General features: G+C 39.4%; 2 protein-coding genes across 4 annotated transcripts; one reads left to right on the top strand and one right to left on the bottom strand.

The window, feature by feature from the left end:
* The first annotated feature begins 4,292 nt into the window (after positions 1–4,292).
* LOC103710192 lies at positions 4,293–9,647 on the top strand. Of its 2 annotated transcripts, none has more exons than XM_026805862.2 (5): positions 4,293–4,760; positions 4,917–5,050; positions 6,972–7,119; positions 9,087–9,247; positions 9,326–9,647. In XM_026805862.2, exons 1-5 carry the CDS (start codon positions 4,451–4,453, stop codon positions 9,365–9,367), a joined length of 795 nt encoding a protein of 264 aa, XP_026661663.1. In that variant the 5' UTR covers positions 4,293–4,450; the 3' UTR covers positions 9,368–9,647. The 2 variants fall into 2 exon arrangements, with proteins under 2 accessions (XP_026661663.1, XP_008794059.1); XM_008795837.4 differs by having other exon boundaries at positions 4,297–4,760; positions 9,141–9,247.
* On the bottom strand, positions 9,396–14,796 carry LOC103710191 (glucosamine inositolphosphorylceramide transferase 1). 2 transcript variants are annotated; one of them, XR_001879639.3, is made up of 5 exons: positions 14,219–14,796; positions 13,989–14,111; positions 11,894–12,061; positions 9,935–11,757; positions 9,396–9,823 (listed from the first exon to the last, which is right to left on the bottom strand). XR_001879639.3 is itself a non-coding variant. In XM_008795834.4 (4 exons), exons 1-4 carry the CDS (start codon positions 14,486–14,488, stop codon positions 10,072–10,074), a joined length of 2,247 nt encoding a protein of 748 aa, XP_008794056.1. In that variant the 5' UTR covers positions 14,489–14,796; the 3' UTR covers positions 9,852–10,071. The 2 variants fall into 2 exon arrangements, 1 of the variants encoding a protein (XP_008794056.1); XM_008795834.4 differs by lacking the exon at positions 9,396–9,823 and having other exon boundaries at positions 9,852–11,757.
* Positions 14,797–16,508: the final 1,712 nt, after the last annotated feature.

Genomic DNA, 16,508 nt, shown 5'->3' with positions numbered 1-16,508 from the left:
AATATGTGGATATAGGTAAGTCGACAGCCACGAAGAAATTTAGATTTCCAATACAGTTCATTGCAAGCCAATCGATCAGTTGTTCCCCCTCACGACACGTGTGGAAAGCGGTGCAGGCCCTAGCATGCTTTGTACCAAGATCAGCCTCTTGAGTCCTTTCATTACACACACACATATATAGAGACCGCAGTCCAACGACACACACACACATATATATATATATATATATAGAAACAGCAGTCCAACCACACATACACACACACAATATATATATATATATGGACAGCAGTCCAACCACATAGCCAAATATATACCTTTATGCTCTTGCTTGGCAACTCTATCAAACTAAAAATATGGGACACCCTCGAGTGCCTGCAAACAATCTTGACCCCTTAGGCCAAACATAATGCTCATTTACACCTTCATGCTATAGTATAAACTCTTCCAAAAAATGCGCCACAATTCACTATCTCTAGGTTGATTCCATGGCTTTGCCCCCACGAGCCAAGTACTGCTCACTTAAATCTCATAATTTCCAGCAAAGTACTTCCATGCCACAATATATCCACTATACTGTCGATCCACAAGCCACAATGTTATGCTTCGAAAATACACAGATCAAACTTACATTACACGACCATGCAATGTCATGGCTATATATAAGACTATGGGAACACCATCCTGTAGTCGCCCAACCAAACCATCAAGCTAACATGCCCTGCATCCCATCAAGGAGAGGGTAGATCATGCACATGCAAGCCCTCCCGAGATTCACCATCCAGCTCCTCCACAAGCTCTCGTGCTACGATCTCGATCTTGCATCTTGGGTATGCCTTCCCATCCATACCCATATCGCTCAATAATATTCATGGCATGTTCGCACATCACTGCACTCTATCCTGATGATGAAGGCCCATGACCGTACCTTTCTAGCATTCTTTTTCATGGCCTACTCGCACATCACTGCACATTGTCGTGGCGCTAACATCCGAGTCTACCTACCAAATTGTTAGCAATATATCATCTAAATAATTTAAAAAAAATTATATATATATTTATATATATTATTCGGTATCAAAATAAATTTATTATAGTACAAAAAAAATTCTATTCTTGCACAAAATAAATCTATTCATTTAATAAATTTAAAACACAAAATTGCAAATTCTACGGATCTACTAATATTAAATTTAAAATAAAAGTTTGAGGAAATAGCCTGATTAAAGGCAGGTCTAAGCGTGTATATGTTGTCTCAAAGAAGTGTTTGTCCCTACGTACGGATCTCCCGACAATCCTCTTTAGAGATACGACGACCCTAAACTTCTTCTTTGGTACGTCTCGGAAGAAGCCAAATCGAATCCGATCGGACTTGCAGATCCAGCGAAGAACAAAATAAAAGAAATAAAATAAACTTTGCTGAATAAAAATCAGAAGTGGCTAAGAGGAGGAAGAAGTTTTCTCCATAATTTTTTCAGCATTTTTTTCTATTTTTTCGTGTACCGAAAGGAGGAAAAACAAGGGATATATATAGGGTTTTTAGCAGGAGCTTTATTGTAATTTTTGCAGACACGTCCGCGATCTTCTTGTGGCCAGCAGATGCGGGCATGCATCCGCTTTCCGCGGACGCGGTTCCAGCGCCCGCAAACGCTGGCAACAGCATGCACTAGCGGGCACCAGTGCGCGCCCGCTAGCGCGCGCCCACATGAGTCCCAGCAGACGCCAATGAACGCCCGCTAGCAAATGCGCACGCGGCCCGAGACATTACGTGCGCATTAATTTTTCCCACACAAATAAATATATTCAATTGTTTCAACCTTTGAGCCATACTATTCCTACACAAACCTCTTAGCGGTCCTTAATCCTTAGTTCAACTCCATGACACAATACCTGACTAATATTCCTTCATCCGCCCTTGTGGTCCATAATTGATCGCCCTTGCGCATCCCCATAAGATATGCCCCCCTATAATGCTCATGAGACTTTCCTTCAAGGAAGGACAAAGCCTTGCCCCATTAGTCCCACATTGCCTCTACACTCTACCACAAAGATCAAGAATGCATTGGCAGCCGAACAACTCCTGCAACAACTCAGGATCTCACCCAAAATGGCTAGCCAGAAGTTATTATTTGGTTTCTTGATCCTGTATAAGTACCTAAAATCTATCCAACGAATAACTGATGTGAGACTAAACACACGCCCGCATGGGTCCTCACAACTCCCCAATGTCAAATCTCGCGAAAATCCTCTTCACATAATATGGCTAGCACATCCAACCAACATTGCCCGAGCAGCATCGCATGAGACCATCTAGGCGTAGCACCACCTTATCTCGCAATTTTGCCATAGTGGCTCCTACCTATAGGTTTGGGGACTTGGGAGTGCTTCCAAAGCACTGCGCCCCTCCTCGAATCCATGAAGAATCCTTAAGCATCCACATATACCTTGGTGGTTTATCCCAAATATCAAGCTTTCTGTGTCCATGATACATGTGACAGCCATGGCTAACCATTGCTTCTCTCAACACCCCAACAAGGTATCCACATGTGGGAAAATTTATCATAATCAAAACAGATTGAAAACATACTTACCTGTTGTAGATCGGATTGTATTACTAGCCATAAGCATAATTACATAATTGAAAAATGCTTGTTGATCACAACTCAAGAACTCCTTTTGTCAGAAAAAATATAGAGAAAAATTACTCTTCTTCTGTTTTTTTCTTTATACATTGTTCTCCCCTTTCTCTTATTATTTTTTTGTTTTGCAACTGCCCATATATATAGAGACAGAAATTAACTATCTTTAGTAATTATGAGATATCCAATATGTGCCATTGAAAGGTTGTTTATTTTCAAATAAAGTGGATCGGGTCAACCCATCATGGGCGGATTAATCCAACTCTAAAAACCAATACCACCTGATGGCAACCTCAGGAATTCCAAAGTATCGAGGAGTATGGCGTCTTTTGGCAGATCCAAGATTCTCTACTGCACCGTGCCTTGTCCACGCTGGCACCCTCTACAACATGCCTGCAGCCATGTCCATAACTATATGTCACGGAGGAGAGGAGTATGACAAATAGTAGATGCAGAGATCTTCTAAAGTCATACATGAGTTGCCTTGAAATGATTCCCAGCCATGGTAAATTGATCTTGGGATATTGTACCTCCTAAATCCAGTACATAATGTTTGATCAATGCGATTCCTTGATATAAAGCCGGCACCAGTAGAATCAACAATAGACCAATCAAAAATTCGCTTTAACCACAGCAAGAGGAGAGGATAGCCAAGATACGATAAGAGGAATATTGGATCGGATCAAAGAGCATTTATGACCCCATTAGGAAGATATGCATCTTTATCCATGAACATGCTTTTTTTTTTTTTTTCTAAAGAAAAAAAGGTAAGAGAAGGAAGGGATAAGTTCACCCTTGCGGAACAGTTTTTACTGGCCTCCGTTTTTACCCATGCTTTTTTTTCATCGGTGAGTCCGGCTCAGCTTCACCAGCATCATTTATTCATGGCCTTCAAGTCAACTCCTTAATTTTTGGCGGCCATGCAACGCTCTCTTTCTTCGTACGTTTCCTTCCCACAAAGAGCGAAACGGATATTTAAATTAATGCACCAGAGGGGAAGTAAATATTGTTCCTGCCCGAAGTCAGACCAGGAGAAAGAGTCGTACCCTGTCTTTTTAAAAAACAATTCCCCATGGCAAATGAGCTTGGCTAATTTACTGCCAGGGCCCGTTCTTTTCCAGAAAAGCCACCAAGTTGATGCGTCACGCAGCTAGGATATAATTTTTGGTGGAGAAAAGAGCGCAAGGCCGTGAAAATGACAGAATATATATATATATATATATATATATATATATATATATTCCTCATCCCAATAAATTTTGAATCTTTATATAAAATAAAAAATTTAAATAATATTTTTTAACTAATTATTTTAACTAAAATATTAAATAATTATAAATGATATCAGGATAAATCTAGCATGATCTATACGTCAGACCATTAGGATTGGCTACGTGGTTAGATTTGAATGATTTTAAATTTTACATCTAGCAAAATTAGAATTTAAAATAAAAAAATATAAAAGTTTATATGAATATATGTTTAACTTAATATTGGCTATATACTACATAATAAAAAATAAAAAATTAAATAATATTTTTTTGACTAACTATTTTTGATGAAGTATTATTACAATATATTATATAGAAAAGGGCAAAAAAAAAGGTGGCCCAGCGTTAGAATACACTTTATCCACGCCCCTTCATTGGCTCTCGGAGCCACTGAAGAGCCTCCTCGCCCCCCCTCCTACCCCACCCTCTCGTCTTCTCCAAGAGCTCCCCTGGCTCTGACCCGTTTCCCATCGACTATATACTAACCCCACCTCCCTCCTTCCCTCTCCCAAACTCTTCCTTCAAAAATAACAAGAGAGAGGGATGGCTGTCCAACACCAGCCAGGTTACTGCAATAGCCTACGTGGTCCAAAGAATACCTCCACCTCTTCCTACTGCTATAACTCATCATTAAGTCCACCATCTTTTATTCCAATTCTCTGGAGGAGGAAGAAGAGTGGAACGAAAGATGATCGATCTGCTGCTAGATTAAACAGCAGCAACAGAAGCCAGTTTGTCATCAGATCGAGCGGAGACACCGGCAGCGGCGGCCTCAGCTGGTGGCCTCAGCCTGAGAAAGGAGTACTGCCGGCCTCAAGAGTCAGCCTCAGCGATGTCGTATGGCCTTCAGCAGGTGAACTCTCCTATTCTAGAATGTGATTTGTCTTCTGAACTGCGTATGATTACGTCTGCTTGAAAAAGGTTCATGTTGTCCTTTATAATGAGCTTGAATATATGGTAAATGGAAGATAAAATTAGAAGCATGTGGGTTTTGGATTGGATGGGGCAGGTGCTTTTGCGGCGATGGCGTTGTTGGGGAGGATTGACCAGGTGATGGCTCCGAGGGGACTGTCCTTCACCATTGCACCGTTGGGGGCTGTATGTGCTGTGTTGTTTGCTGCTCCCAATTCCCCTGCTGCCCAGGTAAAGACTTATCATCTCTGAAAACTAGCAAGCATTTGCTCATCCATGATGGACCATGGGTGATGGGGCATGATACTAATATTACTTTTAGGAATTGAGTGAAGTTGCAGTTGATTTCTTCTTGTTTACTATGAAATTGGAAGGCCACAAAAAAAAAAAAAAAAATAGTTGCCTAGCTCTTGGAGAAGATAAGATGAGCAAGTATGTGTAGTAGCAGCCACATATGCCATTGCTTGAAATCAGCTAGAATGGACAGTGGCAGTTTTTTTCTTTTAATCATCAAGATATGTTGCTATTATAACATCAGGTATGCAAGTTTGGTTTTGGAAGAAGCAGGGAAGGAGAAGTTAGACCCTAAAGTTATAGTAGTGTTGTTATAATGAATCTTGTGCTATTGCTGCAGACTGTTCGATTGCAGGACTATGCTTTTTCCCCCCTTTTTGTGGGTAAATAGTGTAATGAATTAATAGACGAACAAGACTTTGTACACATAAAGATTTTAGGATGAGTAATTGTTAGAAGGTGAAGTTGTTGAGATATAAAATGAAAGAGTTACACGTTACTGTGGCAAGCTGTCGTCCAGAAGAATATTGAAAGCACCCAGAGTGATAGAATGTGGAACCAGAGGATCCTTTAGTTACAGTCGATCCGGAAGTCTCTGCCCACATTAGAAAGCTTTCGTTCCCGACCCGATACGAGAAGAGGGAAGACCTGCATTACATATTTGTTTGGAGTTGAGCAAGTCAGATAGAGGATAGAGTTGCCTCTTGTGTAGTCTGTTAGAGCAAGAGCAGCTTGTTCTCAGGAAATGTAGGAGCCATAGATCCTTCAGCTTAAACAAGCAAGTAATCAGCTGCCATAATTGATCGATAACGAGAAGCTATTGATCCTTTGGATGTCCAGTATGATGCTTTCCCAGAGAATATGAAACAAATAAACCAAGCACAAGATGCTTTTGGGGCCCTCAAATTCTCTTGAAGCAATTCAAAAATGAGAACTAAAGGCAATGCAAGATGGAAGGCATGATATGTGAATATTCTTGGACTGATTCCTCCTGGAGGCATAAACCAACAATACTGTAAGGTATTCATCCACTCATTGAAAAGCTAACATTGGACCCGAAAATTAACTAGTTTGGCGTTCTGCCTTTCTTAATCATCACGAAAGCTCAAAATTTTATCCTAGAATCAGCTCAAGGAATGTGAATTATGCAAGGAAACTTTTAGGTTGTTCTTGTGTTAAGAAATTTTGAATTGGATTGATCATAACAAAGGGACACTGATTCGGTTGGGTCTTTTCGAGTAACTTGGCCTAAAGCTATAGGAGAGACCGCACTTACTAGGAAGAAGAACTGAATAATAAAACATTAGGTAATTCACTTGGTGAACTCCTTTTCTCCTTCTTTCCAAGTTTCTTGCCATAAGGTCCGTCATTGTGCAACCCTACCCATTGAGGTTGCAAAAGGGTTTGAATGTATAGAATGTTTGCTGAAGATTACTGTAAATTATATCTAGCTGTCAGATTACTCATTAGAACGAACAATACAAAGAGTGGAAGATATGTTAACTTTGAAACCTCATCAAATTCCATGCCTTGCTGTTGGTTGTACATTTCGGTAACAAGTGGGCATTATGAGGCTTTATGTTAACAAGTGGGCATTATTAGAAATCATATATTACCTACACAGAATTAAAGTTCTTGTGCATTATCTAATGCAAGGCATCTATTTGCTCATCCATAATTTGTTTGCATGACCTGAAACTGATTGAACTACAATTCAGACATGAAGATTGAACTGTAGGCATGCGACACAAAGGGATCTATTTTAGCTAAATGGACTGTTAAACTAAATTAGCTAGCCAACAGTGCTAGTAACTGTTTTTATTATATGATGATATCTTGAAGTTGGATGGTGGTGCAGAAATACAACATGTTCGTTGCCCAGGTTGGTTGTGCAGCATTTGGGGTATTAGCATTGTCAATATTTGGGCCAGGTTGGTTGGCTAGAGGAACTGCTCTTGCTGCATCTATAGCATTCATGATCATCACAGGTGCCACCCATCCTCCAGGTATTTTTCTCACAATTTGCGATGTGTCGCCATACATCAAGATTATGCTGCAAGTATGGCTTGAGATTATTGATAGGTTGTTTCAACCCAGACAGACAAAACTTCAACCTGACTTAGACCTATTAATTGAAGACATGTCCAAACTAAGCTTAACAGGTCCTATTGGATGATCGAGTCAATTTCAAGCAAAACTGGGTCAAATCATATCAAACCAAATATGACTTGATTTTTGCAGTAATCTAGACCAGACTGGTCTCTGAACTTAATCAGGATGAGTCAAGCTTCTGGATTTGGGTTAAATAAAATAAATGAGCCTGATATATTACGGGACAAACAATTTCGGATCATAAAACAAATTTCAGTATCTTTTAGTTTATTAATTTTGTTGACAACTGTTTGCAAGAAAAGATTCTTTGACAGTTTGTGGCTTCTGACCATTCTTTTATATGCCAAGATAATATATGCATAATAAGACCCTAGCCTTTCTTTTATGCATGCAAAGCAGTTTATGTTTAGTAAAATATCTAATATAAAACACGGTCATTGAGGTAAATACTTACAGCAAAAAGAATTATGATATAATGCATTTCAGACTTGATAAGTTCTTATGGTCTGAAATTAGTTTTACCGGAAGGATGATACATATATTAAAAGCAAGCATCTTTGGTTATCACGACATCAGTGTTTTAATCATCCTCTATCTTATCGGTACATAGAAACAGATGTTAATGAAAAATGATTTACATGTGGAAGGCCACACACAACTTGGTTAATCTTATTCTCAAAATTTAAATAGTTTTCAAACCATAACTATTTATTCACTTGACCCACCCTTTCACAAGAATTAATCTGTTTTATATATAAAGTGCGGCTTGCTCTAATGGTCACACCCCTCTGCTTAGCAGGTAGCAACAACTGTTTTAGCTGCTACTATTGTATTCAGATTCTCAAAAGTTTCAGGCAAACCGTATGTGATATAACAATAGTACAAGATATTTGACTGTTGTATTAAATAGCTAGAAGAGCCATGAACACGTTGCTGGAATACATTATTTTAGTCTACAGTACTTGTGACATACAGGACAGCATCCTGTATTAAAAAGGTTCTACCCGTTCATGGCCTCAGAATTTTAAAGATTCTTAATACCTCGTAGGGTTTCGCGAATTGAAAGGGCATATTGCATCTCATGCATGAAGTTCGAAGAATATGCCCTTCATGGAGACTAAAAAGCACAAAATCAAAATAGTGGAAAAGCATGAGAAAAAGTATAAATGGTATTCATGGAGCAATTTGATTAGGATGGTATTTATTTGGTAATATTTGAGTACTTGGGGACCAGGCCCTAAATTTGACCAGGGCTAAGGATGATATCTTAGAAGTTCAAGTGCATCCAAAATTCAAAGATTAAAAATTCAGACTTCTTTTTACTAAGTCTAGCCAATTCCTCGTTTGAATCTTGGCATTGCCGTCACTCAGTAGGGTATATGAAACTAATGCATACTTCAACTAGTCAAGGAGAAACTAGTTATAACAAAAGTAAGGAAAACAGGTCAAGTCCTCTTCTGGATCTTAACAGCTGCTTTCATAATCATAAATGATTAATTAAGTAGCCAATTCAAATGCTTTTTGCATCAAAAATTAATGAAGAAATGCTAAATTCTTTGCATAATTGCACGGTTTATATTCTAAGAATCAAGGTAATTTAGTATATGAAACCACTCGATAGTTAATGTTTTATTTTCTTTACAATATAGAAAGACATAAAGGCTTAGATGTGAATGCATCCATCCAGTGGAATTAGCTTGATCCTGTCCAAACCGTTGAAATAAAGTTAGTGAATGGAATATGGATCCTGTGGAGTTAATTGACTGCCTAAGCTTTACATGCGGGAAAAACTGACATGTAAATTATTGAGTTAAAGCAATCGGTTGCCTTTGGCCTAACATTTGCTTCCTTTATATGTCAGCACTTCTTCACTGCATAACTGATTGTGTTTTACTATGTGTTTGGGGAATCGTAGCTGCAAGCTTACCGATCTTGTTCATCGATGGTGCGAAGTTCCATCAGCTGCATCTTTGGTATGCCTTGTTTCCTGGGGCAGCTGGTTGTGTGCTTCTGTGCTTAATAGTAAGTAACAGTTCTGCACCTGACCTTCTCAAAATAAAAACAGGCTGACTAAAGCATTCCATCTTCTGATGGTTGCAGCAAGAGATTGTGATTTTTCTGAAGAACAGTTGCAAATTCTGATCAGAGGAGCATGGTTCCACTATTTTCATTTCATCAGTTTCCAAATGACTGTACAGTAGAAGGGCTTCATTTTGTCTACCACCATTGCCCACGTCTCCAATTTAGACTGCCATAATTTGGCTTTCACATCGCAGCATGCCTTCTCCAACAACAGCCATTCATTGCAGAACACTTGTATTAAGATTTTCAATCATCTATGAAATCTTCTTTCTTCATTACTGGTGGAAGATGACTAATGACAAAAAGTTGTCAGTGTGTCAAAATAAATAAGCTTCTAACATGAGCAGAAACACCAACATACTTTTGGAGAAATTAGAGGCCATCATAAACCGTTCCTTATCGATTCTCATCGGTTACTTTGGCCTGGATGGTTGTTATATATATGCAAATTTGCTCAGTTGCATAGCTTTTTCATGAAACCTTGAATGTTGAAGTCGGTTGGCATTCGGGTGGTAACTGAAAATTTAACAAAGAAAATTGGTAATTGAAGGTCTGGACAAGCATATATTGATAAAATGACAATATTGGGGAAAACTAAAAAACGTTTAACTCTGAAAATAATCTTACATGTCAAGCAGTCCCAGCTGTCTATATTCCCCAAAATGGAAAATAACACAAAATAAATTACAGTTATAGATGGCAACTAGAGTAACATGATGGAATGGGCAAAACTGTTGACAAAACTATGCCATGAGCCCATGCTACTATACATCCCAACCATCTTTCCGGCCATCAAAACCCCATCTATTGGCAGCCAAATTCCCATATAACTCTGAAAACTTAACAAGGCACTCACTTCTTACTTGATAATGTGCCTTTGTGTTACGACTAATGGCTACTCTGGAGAATTTTGATGTGTCTATAGCCCAGGAAGGCTTCACATACTCTACCGTCTTCTTTGACTCACTTGCATTCACATATAAGAAATTCAGAAGCACATCCTCACAGTTAAAATTCTTGTCAACAATCTTCCTTCCCTCTTCTGCCTCCTTGCTCCAATATCTTTTAAATGCCACATTATGATCTATGAATGCAGCTCCTGTTAGTATCATGTTATACCCTTCTCGTCCCCGAGCATACTTCTCATCCCGATACTTAAGTGGGATCCCTTCTGCGAGCCGTGGGTAGAATCCCACAATTCTATCAGGGTGATCACGCCAGACCTTGAATCCACGCTCCACATCATCACATGTCATCATGATATCATCATCAAGTTCAAGAACTGCTCGTGTCTTTATCAGTGGGTCTGCATTGAACCTGTTGTTCAAAGAGTTCCTCTTCTCCACTCTGATCCTAACTGGCACAGTGGAATCCAAGTCACTTAGAGTTGGAGGCTCACCCTTGTTCCACACTACCACAATCTCCCCTACTGAAGAGCATCTTGAGTAATGCTTCACGAACATCTCCAAATTCCACAGGCGAGCATCATATGTCATGGTAAGCAGTGTGAACTGAGACAAATGTCCTCTCACCGGATAAGCCTCTTCTGCACCATTGCCTCCATATACGTAATGGGTGCCAATACAGGTTAATGCAACCATGAACAAAAATATAACAGCTAGAACTGATCGGCCTGTACAGGTGGTAGGTTTGATTCTTCCTTGGATTGGAGAACCTAGCTTGTTCACATGCGCAAAGAGACATCTAAGCTTAGAATATAGATGACGATGCTTCTCTCCTGCCTGGAAGGCATCACTTCGCTTTCCTGAGATGGGAAGGCACCGGCTAAGGGGTAAAACACACTTGATTACACCCAACAACATCCCTAACAATATTACTAGAGCAATAGCTGCCCCAAATGCTGTGTAGCCCTTAATAAGCCGGCCAACAGAATCACCTGAGGGAACTCGATCACCATCCATCACTCCAACCCATTCATCTGATTGAAGCTTTTGCACATCTAGGTGATGATAACGAGCCCCATTCCAAGTATTACGGCCTTTTCGGGGCTCATCGATGCCAAGCGGGACTTCAACTTCCTCAAATTCGTCTGTGGTGAGAACGTCAACTCTAAAAACACGTACCCGCCGCCCATATGTGCTGCCACAATCTTGCCCCGTGCGATAGAGCTTGCCATTGTACAAGAATGGCCTGCCTGCATTTCTAGCACCCAAGCTCTTATCAGTGTTATGAACTGGGTTCTGCTTGTGAGGTTTCCAAGGACCAAGAGGAGAGCTGCTATACCAGATTTCAAGCTCTCCATTCTTTTTGGCACCAAAAGCACTGAAATCTGACCCAAACAGCCAGTGGTAACCATTATAGTCAATAATGAATGAATCTATAAGGGGCTTCTTCAGAATGACCTTTTCCAATTTCCACTTCAAGGGAAAATTCAATGCTCGATACAGCCGGAGCTCCCCTTTCTTACTGCCTTCAGGCATCATGTAGATCTGAGAATTCAAAAGATGAAAAAGAAGAAACATAAAGTTATCAAAAATTGAAAGCTAAAGGAATTTGTTGGTTTCAACAATCAAGAATCCAAGCAATGACAATTTTGCATTCAATAAAGAAGAAATTTGATCTTACTTGACCCTGATAGCTGAAAACATATGGATAAGAAAGATGCCATTCCTCATCCAACGCGATACCCAGGTGCTGCCATGTCACACCCTTATCCTTGCTCATAGCAACACCAATGTCTCCTTGCGATGTGATAGAGTTCTTGGTCTCGAAAAACAAATAAAATGTATCTTCCTGGACAAAAGCTACCATCAGAGACTATCAGAAAAGCAACTAGAAAACAACAGAACTGGTCTAAACATACTAGTTTTGGGTAATTAAAGGATAGTGAACTTTATTTCTTGAGAATAAAAGAATTGATGAAGTAGCTCCATAAACATGTCAAGTTCCCCTACTTATGCCACACACACCAAAACATGACATTAATCTGCAGACTCAGAGTAGTTAGAAAGACGGAGCTTACAAGAGCAACCTTATAAAACCAACTAGAATTCAAATATGCCTAACATCATATCCCAGGTTGGGCACATCATATCCAGTGCATCAGACATATTCTATAATCTGAGCTCGTCGCAGATCATATGGGGCAATTGCAGTGTGATCAGGGCGCAGTGTAATAAAGGTAATGGGTAGGGTCCAACCAAATATGATGAAGGTTGTGAGATAACAAGCATAATAATAATAATAATGAATGCACACATAAATATGAAACACACCCTCCTCCCTCCCCAGGTTGCCTGAAGATGCAGGGCAAGTTGCATTATTCTTGGGTCAGATGACAAAGCAATTTTGAGGAGGGAAAAAATGCTGTAGATTCTTGAATTTCTATGCATCTTAAAGAAGCAGGACAGAAAAATGAGAAAAAAGAAGCCACACTGCTCAGAGAAAGGAAGCAGGACAGAAAAAATCCATCCACAACCAATTATTATATACGCACACACACCCCAGATACACACTGCTCAGAGAAGCCACACTTCAATTCGAATTCGGATAGCTTTATTGTGTCTTCAGTAAGTCCCCTGGATTGGAGACAGTATACAATCTTCAAGAATAAGGTACACATGACCATAGAAAAGAAAACCAGAAATGAGAAGGGAAGCTAAAAAAAAACGACTAAACAGAATTAGAGCAATAGCATTTATTCACTGTTAATAGCTTACGACATTCTAAGAACACTGGAGAGGACATATTTGTTCATGGGATGGATTAGGTAAAACCAAGGCTCGCCCTTCACTTTCCCTCTAATAATTTGCTATTAATTGTTCCGTGTTTTGAAAGAGAGAAAGTACGAGAGAGGGAATGATGCTTCACAGATCTCTTCAAATACTCTTTGTTCCAGAGTCAAACCTTGATTGCAATATAAACATGGAAAGCTAGGACAGAGATCAGAAGCGGGAGAGGATAGAACACTAAAACCAAGCATTCACAAAAATCAGAACTCCAGACCCAGGATGAAGAGAGATGAATCGACAAAATCTTGAGATGAACATGCCAGCACCTTTCAATCACATGACCCAGCACTGACAGGGTCAGCTATTCCTAAAGGATATGAATTTCTTTATAACATACCTGAAAGATCCTAAGCTCATTTAGACAAGAGAACAAACACATGAAACCCTCAAAAAAAATTGGCTTTCTGCTGCAATCAATATTTTAAGGAGAGTGAAAATAATTTCCACTCCCCACAACCAGAACTCTACAGTCAATGCAACTAAATCCAATATCCTTCCCTAAGAACCATAGCAAGAATCTAAGATCAAATGACGCACTTATAGTTGAATTCCATACTACAGGGCAGCTCCGAGCTCTAAAAGAAATTAAAAACAAAACAACTCAGATTCTACTAAAAGTGACTCGCCTAAACTTCTATATGAAAAATTTAAATAATAAATCCTTAAAGAACAAAGCAATTTTGACCTCACTACTTTCACCAGCACACACAAGTTCATGCAAGAAGAAGAATCGCTCTTTCTCAGCTATTAAACCATTTAAATCGCTACCTACAACTTCACAACAGCATATGAACCCAAGATCCCGCCACCAATTAACAATAAAGCAAACTTACTCATATGGGCGTAAGAACCGGGATCTCGAGTCTTCCAGAAAACAATCAAACAAACACTAGAAGCTCGATAGTTCCACGGTGAAATCTATCACGCACCTGGATATAGAGGAAGGGATCGGCGACAAAATTGCTCGGAAATCCAGCCTCCGAAGCCGAAGCGCAAGTAAACACGGGATTCGCCACCGGCCACGCCGCGCTTTCGTTCCTCCACACATTCCACTGTCCCCACCATCCAAATCCCAATCAGGATCCATACCAAGCTATAGAAAAACAAAAAAAAAAAACTGGAAAACAAATAAAGAAAAGAAACAGGAGAAGACTCTCACGGATTCGATGGGTTTGAGGGAGAAGGGGGAGTCGCCATAGAAGATACCGATGGACCAGGACCCCTCGCCGTCGGGGCGGCAGCCGAGGGCGGCGGTGGAGGAGGAGGAGGAGGAGACCGAGGCGATGGGTTTTGGAAAGGGGGAGAAGGTGAGCCAGGCGAAGAGGGCGGCGACCGATCCGAGGAGGACGGCGGCGGAGAAGAAGAAGCCCAAAGTGGTCGACCGGAGGCACTGCTCCCACCTCCACCTCGCGCTCATCCTTCCAGCCATTCACCCCACCATCCCCTCACAGTCTCCGCCCGCGATTCCAACGAAGTTGAAACTAATTGAAAGTTATAGCCTGGGGCCTTGAGGTCCAAAGATTTTTAGTTCCGTTCATATTTGTCCACACTAGGAGATATTATTATTATTATTATATTATTATTATTTTAATCGGGGGTTCGGTTTCCTTCGCTTCCGCCTCTTGGCCGTGGCGTTGACGAGCTGACGTTGAGAACCATCGCGGAAGGGCGACCCAAGGAGAAGAGAGAAACGGAGAAAACAAAGCGCGGCGGCGGCGGCGGCGGCGGCTTTTCCTTCTTTTTTTTTTTTTGTTCTTTTTTGCCGTCTCGAGTTTCCAAACGAGAAACTTCTTAAGAGTCACAACCAAGAAGAGGAGGAGAGAAAAAAAAAAAAAAAGAAAGATGACTGGACCCGGTCCGTTTAGATTTTTTGACTAGAAGACGTCCACATGGATTTATGGCATCATGAGTGAGCTGGACATCGCTGGCTTCTAGAGTAGTAATGATGGAGGACACTGCTAAAATAAGGTTAGAATTGGCCTGGATTCTCTGGTCGGAAAAGGGGTTCAAATTAAGCAAGAAAAATAGAAGGGAATCTTGTCATGAAAGCAGATGAGAGGGATCTGTCCAAAGGCTTCGAAATAATGTTGGGTGAGAATGCGAGAATGCCTTTGGAGGGATATGCGTTATGGAGAAACGATATCCTCAAGGGAAAAAAAACGAAAGATTCGACTCGTTGGATGAGAAGAACTGCTCGTGACTCGTGAGAGGAGGATGTGGAGGTGACATCCACAAAGTAGATTATGGACCCGTTTGGGCCACAGAAAGAGAAAAAAAAAAAAAGTCAACAAAAAATAAAAAAATATATCTCGTTGAAGATTTTAAAAGAGAAAAATTAGAAGAGTAGTTTTTTTTATGAAAATAAGTATTCTGTATTTATGGGTTAAACTAATTTTTTATAGGCCGAAAATTATGGTAACTTTTTTTTTACCAAAGATATCTTTAAGCCATCATAATTTTTTTAATAGCTATTTTTAATAATTAATTTTAAACTATTAAAATTATCATAATATCAAAAAGTTGTGGTAATTTTAATATAAAACTATATTAATAACTATTAAAAATATTATAATATAAAGAAGTTTAACTACTAACATTGTTAGAACTCTAAAAATCCAACTCAATAAATAATTTGAGTAGTTATTTTTAAATATTTTAGATTTAAAAATAATTATTTAATGTGATATTTTTTGGGTACTTTATATAACTTTATTAAGAGTATAATAGTTATATTATATAACTTTTTGAAAAAAAGTATATACTCAACCAAATATAAATTAATCTGAAAAATGTGTTTTCTGTATCACTTTCACATAGTCAACCAAATATGAAAAAATTATTTTTTCAGGTATTATATATTCATGTATCAATTTTGCAGAAAAAATATTCCAGTGAGAAAAAATTAAATAAAAAATTATATAATGCCAAAAGGCCAATACGCACCTGTATTCCTCATTAAGGGGCTTTGAAGTGTCATGTTTTGGGATGAGCTTTTGGACACTAAAGGTTGGTTTGGATAATCTTATGAAATTTTACTAGATTCTATGGATTGGGAATACTAGATTAGGGAGAGAGAGAAAAAAAAAGAGAGAGAAAGAGGAGGGTGGGGGGGATGGGAGCCAGGATTGAAGAGGGGAGGGACTTGGACAGTGAGGAAACAAAAACCTGCAAATATCTTTTTTCTCCTCACGGAACGAGCTGGGAGTGCTCTAATTGTCATGGATTAAGTCATGCTAGGTATACTTTGATGTAAAAGTACTATTCCCAATCCCACAAAATCTACAGAATTATCCACATAGATGCTAAATTATGCTGGTTGCCACCTCTGGAAAAATCTTGTATCTGGCATTTTGTCCATATTTATTTGAAATGAAAAATATATAAAAGATATTATATTTTACAGCTAGCATGTTTTGTTTTTCTTTTTGGTATAACGGCTACCCACCCTA

This window comes from Phoenix dactylifera, chromosome 16 (genome assembly GCF_009389715.1).
Source record: "Phoenix dactylifera cultivar Barhee BC4 chromosome 16, palm_55x_up_171113_PBpolish2nd_filt_p, whole genome shotgun sequence".
Classification (NCBI taxonomy): domain Eukaryota; kingdom Viridiplantae; phylum Streptophyta; class Magnoliopsida; order Arecales; family Arecaceae; genus Phoenix; species Phoenix dactylifera.
This window is presented reverse-complemented; position numbering and strand designations above follow the sequence as displayed.

Bases quoted from the DNA above. Each gene is read 5' to 3' on its own strand.
- LOC103710192 (XM_026805862.2), top strand. From the start codon at position 4,451: ATGGCTGTCCAACACCAGCCAGGTTACTGCAATAGCCTACGTGGTCCA. The intron at 5,051-6,971 runs GTAAAGACTTAT...ATGGTGGTGCAG, and splicing joins CCAATTCCCCTGCTGCCCAG to AAATACAACATGTTCGTTGC. The intron at 7,120-9,086 runs GTATTTTTCTCA...TTTATATGTCAG, and splicing joins AGGTGCCACCCATCCTCCAG to CACTTCTTCACTGCATAACT.
- LOC103710191 (XM_008795834.4), bottom strand. From the start codon at position 14,488: ATGGCTGGAAGGATGAGCGCGAGGTGGAGGTGGGAGCAGTGCCTCCGG. The intron at 12,062-13,988 runs GTGCGTGATAGA...GCTTTTGTCCAG, and splicing joins ATCCCTTCCTCTATATCCAG to GAAGATACATTTTATTTGTT. The intron at 11,758-11,893 runs GTAAGATCAAAT...TTGAATTCTCAG, and splicing joins TTTTCAGCTATCAGGGTCAA to ATCTACATGATGCCTGAAGG.